This window comes from Microtus ochrogaster, chromosome 21 (genome assembly GCF_000317375.1).
Source record: "Microtus ochrogaster isolate Prairie Vole_2 chromosome 21, MicOch1.0, whole genome shotgun sequence".
NCBI lineage: Eukaryota > Metazoa > Chordata > Mammalia > Rodentia > Cricetidae > Microtus > Microtus ochrogaster.
Window position 1 is genome coordinate 26,770,664 of NC_022022.1, and position 12,532 is coordinate 26,783,195.

The 12,532-nt window shown below is 43.4% G+C and overlaps 1 protein-coding gene across 6 annotated transcripts in view; it reads right to left on the reverse strand.

Moving 5' to 3' along the window:
* Positions 1 to 5,791: 5,791 nt before the first annotated feature.
* Sgms2 (sphingomyelin synthase 2) overlaps positions 5,792 to 12,532 on the reverse strand; it is a 73,249-nt gene continuing 66,508 nt past the window's right edge. For all 6 annotated transcript variants that reach the window (XM_026784178.1, XM_005357295.3, XM_013350065.2 and 3 more), the window contains 2 exons: positions 11,478 to 11,644; positions 5,792 to 10,169 (listed from right to left, as the gene is read on the reverse strand). In XM_026784178.1, coding sequence (XP_026639979.1) covers positions 9,966 to 10,169; positions 11,478 to 11,644 — 371 coding nt within the window. In that variant the 3' untranslated portion in view covers positions 5,792 to 9,965. The remainder of the gene's footprint in view (positions 10,170 to 11,477; positions 11,645 to 12,532) is intronic.

A 12,532-nucleotide genomic window follows, 5' to 3' on the forward strand; every position in this document is an offset into this window, starting at 1 on the left:
AAGGTCCTGAGTTCAATTCCCAGCAACCACATGGTGGCTCACAACCATCTGTAATGAGGTCTGGTGCCCTCTTCTGGCCTGCAGACATACACACGGACAGAATATTGTATACATAATAAATAAACAAATATTTTTTAAAAAAAGAAATTCTGCCTTCCATAGAGATCTAAGTCTTTCAAGAGGGTTCTTCCCTTCCTTCCCCCTAGAACCATCACAGTGCATACAGGCACCTAATTCTGGAAGGGGATTGAAACTTGACCCAACTGAACAACCAACAGCCTCCCTCTTGTGTAAGATTTAACTCCACTTGTGGCATTTCTTGAATAATCTATTTCCAATAATAGTTGTGTATGACAGAGAAAAAGCGTTATGTGCCAAGCTATAACTGTGTGCTCCAATTCATATGTTAAAGAACCAGTCCCTGATTCCTCAGAATGTGACCCTCATGTCTAGGAGGGGTTGTAGCAGAAGGAATTAAGTTAAAACGAGGCTCTGTGAATGGACCTAAAGTCAAGTGGATGGGCCCTAACCCAGCACGACTGGAGACCATGAAGGGAGCAGGGTACAGAAAGAAGGCCATGTGAGGACCCAGCCAGAAGGCAGCATCAGCCTCGGAAACCTGTAGCGCAAATTCTAATTGGTCTTCATAATAAAAACTCAAGAGTCAGCTAATCAGGGGGTGAAAGCTGAAGGCTCGAAGAAGCAGAGTGGCCAGCCATTAGAGTTCTTACCTCTACTAATGCTCAGACCAAAGGGGCCATCCTGTCCTCAGACTGCACTGCTCCTCAGACTGCACCAAGTTCCTGTCTCCTCCCGCCTTCCCAACCATATCACTCCTATCTCCACCTTCCTAGTGCTGGGATTAAAGGCATGGGATCCCAAGTGTTGGGATCACCTTTGTGTGAGTTCTGTTTTTCTTATAGATTGGATGAATTTTGTGTAGCCTGGGGTGGCCTTGAACTAACAGGGATCTATCTGTCCCCTGAATCCTGGAACTAAAGGTGTGTGACACCACTGCCTGGCCTCTAGTGGCTTAGCTCTGCACTCTGATCTTCAAACAAGCTTTATTTGTTAAAACACAAAATATTACTACATAAGCCGGCCCTGGAAATACTTTGACCTTGACTTCTAGAACCATGGGAAGTAAATTCATGCTGTCAAGCTGCCCTATCTATAGCCGTTGGGTGGCAATCTTATAAACTCACATAAAAAGCCATATTGTTTTTCCTAATGCTGGGTACCATTTAAAACCTCAAGTATAATGCATCCAGCTTCCTATGAATGGATTTCTTTCCCAGTTAAATGAAGGGCATTCTTGCCAGGTAAAGAGGCACTTTCTGCTTGTTGTGTGACAAAATTTTCCCCGGGGAAAATGAAACACATGTATCTTCTCACTCCAGATAAGAAACCCAAAACAGACCAAAGTACAGATAACACCAAAGTCCAAGTTGATCAATGAATAAGTTTTATTGGGGTTACTGAGCAATATGGGCGAAGGAATACTTACAGGAGCAGAAATGCCAGAAAGATCACTGCTTCACCAAGCCCACCTCCGCATGGGTGACAGCTCACAAAAGCTGGGAACCTGGAGCACGCTGCACAGCTTGGAGACAGCTCACCTGGCTGAAGAGCGCCCCTTGCAGGTGTCTCAGTTGGTGTAAATCACTTTCAGGCAGCACCTCTGGTTTTTACTTCTTCCAGGCACCTGGTCTGCTCTGGGAGTCTTCTTTGCAGCTTGACTCTGCTGGCCTTTAGGGGGACTCTGAGCAGGGAGGGGTCTAGTGAATTTGGTCACTTTCAGGGACTTCCTGGAGTTTTTTGTTTGTTTGTTTGTTTTTGACTTGTTTACCTTCCTGCATAAGGAGTTTCCTACAGGATAGGATGTTTCAATCTCAGAGGAAACTGTTACACAACATTGCTACATCTTCCGCTCTAAACAAATCAATAAAGTTACAACCTAACCAGGGGCAGCATAGGAAGAGAACACAGAATTTTGGGTAGGAAAGCAAGAAAGATAATGACAACAATCAGGAAAATTATTGTTTTTATTGGGGCGCCGAATAGAATTTTAAAGCAGTCTCTTGCCTCCTGAAATCCTTCTGGTTTTACATGGGTTTCGGCGGAAGCTGTTGGTACTGTATATACAAAATATCGAAGTAAGCTTGTTATTGAGAGCAGTGTTAAATTACTCAACTTGTAAACCCACAGTTGTGCGGCTGGTTTGTAAGGCCTCAGAGAGGTATGCGCCACACATCACATTCTTTCTGTGTCAGTGAGCACAAACAGAGAAGATTCAGGGATTAAGAAGGCTTTATAAAATACCAATGGAAAGAGAAAGTAGCAACACTATTAATACTATTGAGTTGTACAATGCCCCTGGACTTAACTCAACACCTGCTCTAGTTCTCATTCTTACTGTTTGCTCTGACTGAACTCCTTAGAATACTGGCTGTGTGAATTACATACTTCTTTAGAGTCAGGGTCTTCCTGTGTAGCTCTGGCTGGCCTGGAAAAAAGGTGTGCAAATCAGACTGGCCTCGTACTCAGAGAGATCCACCTGCCTCTGTTTCCCAAGAGTTGGGAACTAAAGGTGTGCCCCACCATGACCAGTTGCATACTTCTTTAGATGCCAAACATCCCATGCCACCATAGGCTGAACTCTGAAAATGGGATTATAATGTACCTACATCAGATATAAGGATTACATAAAACAATCAACAAGATCTCTGCTGCTTTGTGGCTGCACATTAAATTGTTGATGTCCTTATAATACCTTGAGCTCAATGTTCTCCCTGTTATTGACACTGGCAACTCTGCCAACACTTCCCAAGGCTGGATGCTAAACCTAGCCAAGGTACTGTTTGCTGCATGTATCCTTGACTGCTTTGTATGGTGGCTAAATAGACCTGCCCATCTCTACTGGGTACCCCTTTATCCATCCCACTCCCCTTGGTTGCAAGTATGTACTATAATGGATCTTGACATGATAGAGGCACCCCCTTGAAAGACCTAAATCTCAGAACAAAAGTAGAATTTCAAATGCTACGGAGTCCAGTTTTACTTGGACACAGTCGTGCCAGGATTGGGACAAACATCTTGTTTGATTCCAAAACCAAAACAGGTCAGGTGTCTTACAACCAGGGTAGCAGGGACAGGAGAGACCATGTTCCCACTATGTAGTAAAAAGAAGGAAATCATGGTGTGCCCCACACCATCGGTAAATTTCAACAAAAGTGCCATTCTGAGTGAAGAAACCCAATCAAAAATGGTATATTGTACCAGTCGGTGGTGATCCACGCCTTTAATCCCATCGATGGGAAGGCAATGGCAAGCGGATCTCTGTGAGTTCAGAGCAAGCCTGGTTTACAGAATGAGATCCAGGACAGCCAGGGCTACATAACACAGTGAAACCCTGTCTCGAAAAATCAGGAAAAATAAAGGTATATTGTATACTTATACTTTCATGTCTGTGACCTTCCAGGACTGGTAGAACTAACCCAGGTTAACAGGAACAAGATGAGCAATGGAAGGGCAGGAAAGGAAGAACTCCATTCTGGAGCCATTAGGGATGTTCTAGACTTTGACAGGCAGGTTGGTTACGTCGCATATGTATTTTACTAAATGTGAACAGAAGCATTTCACTAGAGGAAAATTGTATCTCCATAATGTAAGTAAAATAAATAAATAAATAAATAAATAAATAAATAAATAAATAAATAAATAGAAACCAGTGTCTGGAACAAAGGCATGGCAAGGGAGTTAGAAGATGCAGAGGCCTTAATGTCTAAGATGTACTCACTGAGAAAGGAGTGCCCAGAGTGTGGTATATGATGCATTATTATAGAAACAACACTGATCAGTGGCTTAGTATGTGAGTAAAGAAGGTAGAAAACAAGGTGATTAGAAGGTAAAATTCCCTTAAGAAATACTCTTAGTTAGCCAGCTTTCTTGTGACTGATTCATGGCATTTGCTTTTTATTGTTGAAATCCCTGTTGTCTCTTCACACCTTCTTCCTTCCTATGACACGGAAAATACAAACCCTCAGCCCAAACCTGACTGAGTGCTGTTCACTGGATAACATGAGCAAGTTGAACTCAGACACTCCAGGATTCCTCCAGCTCGACGTGCCCCTTCCCAAGTGGACTTTGAGTGCTGAACCTAACCTATCAGAGCAATACACTTAATCAATAAACCCCAAGGAATGATGTATGTTTACAAGGTAAAGCGGAAGTGTTTGCTCCAATAAAACATGTTACTTTCTTGGTTCAAGTGACTGTACTTTGCCTTAGCCCAAGAACTAATCTCGCTGTCAGTCAGGATTAAAGATATTGAAAAGGCTTTTAAAGGGTTTAAACAGTTTTTATTGAAAATACAGGACACTGTAAAGCGGGAAATACTTCTCATCTTTTTACTCCCACTCCTCGGAGGTGGTTTTCATTACACCATGTGTTTATTGTCATTAGAAGCGTTTCTATTTGCAACATTGGTATATTTGTTGATACGTGAATGAAACAGTTGCATAGGGCATGAGGTCCACCTGCTCAGAGATAGTACCAGAGAAACCAGGAACATTAAACTCACATACTGTCCAAAGGAAGGGATTTACACAGGTTTTCCATCCAGACGGTGGGAGTGGATGGTTGTTTAAATAGCCTGATGATCTTTTATTATCTGTAGTGCCAGGCCTCACCCAAATCATCCACTTTGAGGAAAGAGGACCCATGGACTTTGCAAAAGAATTTGCTATTATGCTTATCCCAAACCCTTACAATGAACTTCCTGTGGGATAATGCTTTTGCACACTGTAAAGATCTGTCACTCATATTGGTTTAATACAATGCTGACTGGCCAGTAGCCAGATAGGAAGTATAGGCAGGGCAATCTTAGTGCAGGAATTCTCGGAAAGGGCAAGACAGAGACACAGTCACCAGTCAGAAGTAGAAGGAGAGAGATGAGAACGCCTCGCTGAGAAAAGGTAGCAAGCCATATGGCTAAACATAGACAAGAATTATGGGTTAATTTAAAGTGTAAGAGCTAGTTAGTAATAAGTTTGAGCTAACTGGCCAAACAGTTTATAATATAAGCCTCTGTGTGTTTCTTTGGGACTGAATAGTTGCAGGACTGGGTAGGACCATCTACAAAGAAAGTTTTAATTCTTTTAAATCTATGGGTAGGAAAAATAATATTTAGTTTGTAGCAGTTCTTTAAGTAAGTCCTCATTTCAACAATAGTGTTTGAAGAAAATAGCCTTTTGTACTTTTAATACATACTCTAAACATTGAAGAAGGAATCTTCTGAATGGAAAGGAATGCTGTTATGCACTCCGAGAGGCAAATACAGTTTTAAGGCATCTGTAAGTCAGAAACCAAGTCCACACATCCTCTCTTCTGAGCACAAACAAACATTAGTTTTCATGGCCCGCGGGGACTTAAAACAGAAACTGAAGTCATAGTCCTACATCCCTCCCAGAATGTTTTCACAGGCATAGAAAGTATATTTCCAAACTGAAAGATTTCTTTTAAAATAAACTGACAAGGAAAACAAAACTTGGACTGCAAACCCATGTGATAAATCACTGATTCCAATAGTGTGAGAGAGCTTAGTGCATAGAGGTGCTTGTTGTGCAAGCCTGCTGACTTGGGTTTAATCCCAGACAGAAGGACAGAACTGACTCCCCAGAGTTGTCCTCTGACCTCCACACACTCCCACACTTAAAAACACACACACACACACACGCTCACACAATAATAAGACAGTAGTGGATAGAAGAGACTGAAGTTCACATTTGATTAAAATGTAAGCATTTAATAAAATGATTACAACAGCACACAGTAGATAATCATAATGAAAAATATAGGTCAGGAAAATAATGAATTCTAGACTTAAAATTTCACTTTACAACAAGGCACTTAACGCATCGAAACAGTATAGTAGGTTTCCAAAAGAACGCAACCAGCTGCCGCTCAGACCTTGTAAAGGGATTTCCCGTCTGAATATACTGTAACTTATTAACCACGCATTTCGCAGCATTAATCATTGCATAGGAGGTAAATTAAACAACAAATTCCAACTTGGCAACTAGACTAGCTTATAGCTTCTCCTCTTTCTTTTAAAGGATAGTTTAAAGTAATTCTACAGTGACCCGCCCTTGTCGTTCATGATTCACTAGGAACACAGTACAGTGATATTAACAAGTAAGAAACCAGCGTTTATGAGGCGTCTGTCTGTATAAAAACTTATCTTTGGGTACCTCTGACATGATTTTCAGGATAGGGATAGTGAAGTCAAGAGCACTTCTCTTCATAAAATGCATTTTGTCAAATCAGTCAAAGGGGCTAAATTATTGCAACACAATGGTATTAAAAACAATACCACCAGAAATCTTTACACATACACATAGAAAAGGTTCCAACGCAATGCATATAACTTACACTTGATTAACACATGTAAACTCATTTACTAGAAGATTCCATCTCACGCTTCCTTACGCTAAAGGGGTGAGTGTGTTAAGACCAGCTTAAATTTTCAATCAGTTCTATAGTACAAAACCAAAACAATAACAAAAAGTTTAAAATATTTATGGAGCAAGATACGAACTTTAAATTAAAAATGAAATGAGTCGTAGCACAGAAGGAAAAAGACAGTTGACTCTGGGTTCGGAAGTAAACAAAGTCTGGTACTTATGGACTAGATGTTAATAATGATTGCGATAAAAGAGGTAAAAAAGACCCACAAATTTTCTTCGATGAGATTCTGAGCACTTTCCCTTTGGGAAGTATTTAGAATGTTTTTAAGATACCTTCTTCCCCATGAGAATTTCAGATTTTTTTGGAAAAAAAAATTGAGCAACAACATCAACAACAAAAAGCCAAAAGACAGACTTTGGAGTAACCTTGAAAATCTATTTTTAAAGTTTGCATTCCAGATGTGACACATCGCCACAAGGAGGCACTGCTAGCACAGCCAAGAATCTACGCTACAAACCTGCCCAGAGATGTCAAGAGTTGACCCTCAGCCAGCCTTCTGCCCTCAGTAAAACCTGCTTCCTGAGACGTGTGAAACTCAAAGGACAGATACAATTAGCTCAGGAGGATTGGGGAAGGAGGCTTCCTTGTTTTGGATCTAGTGGATCTAGATCAACAACCCAAATTTGAAAAAACTCCATTTCTACTGGGATGCTTCAGAAGAAAACATGTAGCATCTGTTTTATATCACAGGCATTTTCCAGAAGTGCTGCGTTACAGGAAAGCCAGAAACACGGGCTCACGAAAGCACAGGTAATGGGTAAGACCTGCATCTTTACTGGCAAAGAAAAGGTGTTGCAATCATTTACTGCTTTGGTAGGGTAGGCGTGGAAGCACACACTTGCAATCCCAGCACTCTGGAGGCGGAGGCAGGAGGATTGAAAATTGTAAGTCAATCTGGGCTACACGGTGAGATGAGACCATCTCAAAAATAAAATTACTGTTTCAAAGGCAACGTCACAATTGTCTATATTTTATATCCCCAATGGCATGTGGAGCCAAGTCTCCAATTTGCTTTCCTACACTGAAATGTGTTTGGTTATCTTTTGCATCTTGAAACGTGGACATCTCCCTCTCTTATTTTCAAGACACATGCTTCTGCATCAGCATCGACTAGAGAGCCACAGCAAACACACAGAGAACTTGGGAACAGCAGTTTCCACGCGAGACTCACGGGTGTTTTGGAAAGTGATAGTATTGTTTTTTTGATGGCCTGGATGACATGACTGGAATGCAAGGTTTTCTGTTCCCAACAATCAACATGCATTGTAATAATGCTTAGGCATTTCCTTTAACTAAAGAATCCCGGGGAATCCTAGCCACAGCTGAATAAGGCTCTCAGGTGTTTGGTTTCAATGAAAGCCTCACAGACCAAAACCGGGGCTGCAGCGCTGAGTACTTCTCTTACAAGAAGTACAATAAGACACAGAAGTTAAATGCATGTTTCTGAGCAGAACACTTTGTTCTAACCCAAGATCAGAGTTGAGGAAACGAACATATGAGAACTGTATAGAATTGTCTCTAACACAAGATAAACTAGGTATGTATTTACTATTGGCTTATTCTATAAAAATACAAAACCTTTGCACTCCCAACTCTGGCGAGGGTGTTTAGAGTTCGCACTCTGGTGAAGACAGCCAGATTGAGAATCTTACTCTCTCGCCTTTGAATCCAGCGCCCTTCCCTTTACCTACCCTATCACAGAAAAAAGAGACACTCTGGACACACACAGAATTTTAGCACCAGAGGACAATGGCCCTTCGGAACAGATCTGTATTGTGCTTTTGTGCCAAGCAATTTAAAGTTTAACTTTGAATAATCAAGGCCGACCGGCTTCCAAGGATTGACCTGAGGATATTCCATTTCATCACAGCCAATGCAGCCCCTCCTTCCACCCTGCTCGACTTGCCCCCTTCTGCTCCCATCCTGACAACCATGTAACCAGAGAATGTTTCTAACCTTAACGAGAAGGTTCACAAACTAATCTTAGTTAAGAAATCAAGGCAAGGATCATGCATACTAACACTGAGTAGCACATTAAATCAGATATTCCTAAATCAACCAGATTTTGAAAAAAACAGTTCATATCTGACACAGTTATCCCTGCTCCTCCCCCCACCCCCGTTTTCTTTTCTTTTTTTTAATGGTGGTGGTGGTGGGGCTTTTGTGAGACAGGGTTTCTATGGGTCTCCCTGGATGTCCTGGAACTTGTTTTTTAGACCAAGCTGGACTTGAACTCACAGAGAGATCTGCCTGCCCCTGCCTTCCGAGTGCTTAAAGGCGTACACCCCATGCTTGGCTCTCTGCTCCTATGTAGATGTAGTAATCTCAAGTGTGGATGCCAACGGCATGTTTAAGTGCAGCACCATGTGGCACGCTCGCAGGGTAAAAGCCAACTTGCTCGGTGGTGGTGTATGGCCGTAGGAGCACTTAGGGAGTAGGTTCCTTGCTAAAAGGCAAGGAACCAGTAAACCTTTGGAATCTATCTTGCATTTCCTGGAAAGCGCAATGCTAACTGAGAGGCGACTGTTTTAGTGGGATGTGCGCGAACATTTCTCTAGGTTCCGATTAGAAACACATCACAGCAGGGTCCACGTTAGAAGGGGAGCACAAGCATGTTCCCCGGTGAGTGTGAGCATCACTTCCCATGTGCGTTTGCAACCCCTGCTGGTGCAGTTAACAGTGCTGTGCTCCAGGCAGGCTGCCTTGAATGTGTGTAGCAGGAAAAGCCCCACGCTTCCTGTGGACCTGTCAGAGAGACTTGAAAGTCAGAAATCCACACACAGGAAACGTTCATGGGTGGGTCACTCTCATTTCCTTGGAACACCCCTTCTTTAGAAATACAATTATCAGGTAAAGGTTAAAAAACAAAAGAAGAGGAAAAGTCAAACATAACACATGGGGGGTGGGTAGCAGCAAAGTGAACCCCAGATGGCACCCTAACCTTCCCCCAGACTGGATAGAAACAAGTGCACTTGACCTTGACCCACCTTGACCCACCTGTGGCTTGCTCTCAGTGAGCTGCTTGGTGGAAACCTGCTCCTGCCCTCACTGCCTGCATTCACACAGTGGCTGTGCATATACAGGCCCTTTATTTCACAACATTAGCAAACTCTTCTGACCTTGAAGGGAAAAAACAATCTGGAAAGAATGTGGAAGTGGAGAAACAACGAGAGGCACAGCGGGTTAATGCCACCTCTTTAGGATCCCAGTTTGGAGGCTTTGTCACCCATGAGTGAAGAGCAGCAGGAAAATATATGTTTCTTGGGATGAATTTAAAAAAAAAGCCAAAAGGTAATACTTCATTCGTTGCTCCAATCTTTTGCACAAAATTTGGTCCACTCCATTTACCAGTCAGTTCTCTGAAAATAAATACGAAGCTGCGCCTTTGGTTTCAGCACGGACTGTTTTGGTGGAAAAGCTGCTGCCAGGCTGGCGGCTCACGTAGACTTCTCGTTATCCTCCCCGATCTTCTGGACCCGTGAATACTTTTTGCATGATGACTTGAAGCAGCCAGGGGGCCAGGACAGTGGCCAGGAGAAGCAGCAAGGAATCGAGCCTTGGACGTTTTTCTCAAAGAAATAGAAGATGGGGAACCACCAAGCCCGAGACAAGAAATTTGTCTGGGAAGAGACCTTCAAGTTCTGTGAAGGTGGGAAAAATAAAATGAGGAATTGTTTATGAATGCAGTCTAGACTTCTCAATGAAATGGCACTTATTTGTGTTGTATCTTAGCAAGGGAACAGCAGTGACATCCCTTGGCAGTACCTGCTGTCTTGCCTTTCCCCCAGCTCTCCTTTGACCTTGGTGCCCCCCCCCCATCCTGTCCTACACTCTGTGGGTCATGAGACCTCTGCCTGCAGTTCTCTAAGGAGGAGGCTCAGGAATAGGTGTGAAGGGCATTCAAGAGAAATGTTTTCAGGATAGGTTGTGGTCAGATAGAAGGGCTAAAGGGGAGTGAAAGGAGAACTCAGAAGGCTGAACATCATCATGAAGAAAGATGGAGAGTTTGGTTTAGGTGTCTGGAAGCATCTAGATCACTGCGTGAGAAGGCAGAACAGAGGATTATCGAGTGAGTGACTGAGCAGCAAAGCCAGATAAAGGGATCCAAAGAAGGCAATGATTTGTGGACACCAAGAGCTCTGAGTAGACCTTTCAGTAATGACAAGTCAATCGCTTGTAGGCTTTACACACACACACACACACACACACACACACACACACAGAGTACTCCACAGCACACTATACACACACAGCACAGTACCACCACCACCACCACCACCACCACCACCACCACCACCACCACCACCACCATGGGGTGATCTATTCCAAGATAAATAAGTCATATTACAGCAAGAGCATTGGCAAGGCTAGAAAAGCCTAGTGGGATCTGGGCGGGTGGTGATAGAGGGGAGGCAACCTTGGGCCCACAGGGAGAGAACAAGAGAGACAGGAAGCTTCCCAGGATGGAGGCAAGACGGGGACACTTAAGCAAGCACTAGAAAAATGAACGGGAGAAGAATGGGGGTCATCCTGGAACAGGAAGAAGGGAAGATAGAGGTGCTGCTCACCCAGAAACATAATCAACAAGGCAGGCTGCAATCTCTCACCAAGCTGTGTCACAAGCTCTACGGAGAAGCTTCCTAGGTTTTCAGTTAGCGTACAGTCCTCCAGTTCTAGCATCAATCAGCTGAGTTGGTAAAATAAGTTGTCCATAATTTTACAGTGTTCTTAACCCTCAGACAGCATGCAATATTTGTGATTTTTTTTTTTTTGCCGTCACTTTTTAAAATAAGCAGCAGTGGCAGGAAGTTCAGCTGAACTGACCAAACCGTACAGATAGGGAGCAACAACTGTCTTCTCCACAAAGCTATCTAAAAACCCCCGTCTATGGAAACGGGTCCCCTGCACGTCCCCTGCATTGCTCACCCAAGGGTCTTCACGGCTCTCACCTTTTCGTTGGCCATGGAATGGTACCACCAAAACAGCCGTGTCGTGATGTAGTAAGCGATAATCACGTCGACGGTGTAGTGTTCATGCGCCACGAGGATGCAGATGATGCCGGCAGCGCTCAGCAGCCAGCAGACCAGATGATACCACCAGAAGTGCCGAGGAGAATCTGGACAGAGGGAAACGGAGATGGACTCGTGGACTGGCTGGCTGGGAATGGAACTTGACTTATGCGAGCCAAGGAAATGTCCTCCCACCAAGTTACATCTTAACACTGCTCCTATAACCTTGAGCAGGACCATGAAGACTGCCAAGGCAATGAATGGCTTTAGTTTGCCCAGAGGGCACAGGGAATCACGTTAGCACACACAGTAGTCGTTCTTAGGAGGTTGGTGGGCACTAAGAGATATTCCAGGTTGTGCCTACCTTCAGCACAACTATTAAATAAGGAAGAGAACAAAACTGTTACTTAGATTGGCTATAGCTGGCTCGTCCTGGCAAGAGAACTAGTAAGGGCCTAAAGAAAAGGTCTATGAAAACAAGGAGGGCGAAATGAGAGATCTTAAGTTTATTTTTATTTCTTCAGGTGTGCCTCTGTGGTGGGGAATGTCACTGTGGCAAGCAAAATTTGATTCTCAGCAATTTTATAGCACCACTAGCAAGGGTGCAGCTCTCCTCTTGGGCAAAGCTCTGGCTTCTTGCCCCTCCATGCACCGCTATTTAGCCTCCTGCTGAAGTTACTGTGAAGTTTGTGCCACTGGCCAGCTGGGAGAGAACCGTGGCGCTTCTCCGGTTAACACGGTCACAACCCCAAGTCCTTCTCACGTAAGTGTTCCTGAGAGACATGGCTGAGCCCGTCTGTTTGTATTATCTGGCCATCTGGTCCCCTTCCTTTTCTGTCTATTTAAAGCTTTACTGGCTCACAATAAAAGTTTAATGACCTAGAAGGCTGAAATCAATTTCATATTAAACTTTGTTTATGTTCATAGCAACACACAGGCTCAATTGCAAAAGAACAGATGAAGAGCAAAGAAAGTTCAGTCCCCAAAGCTTCAGA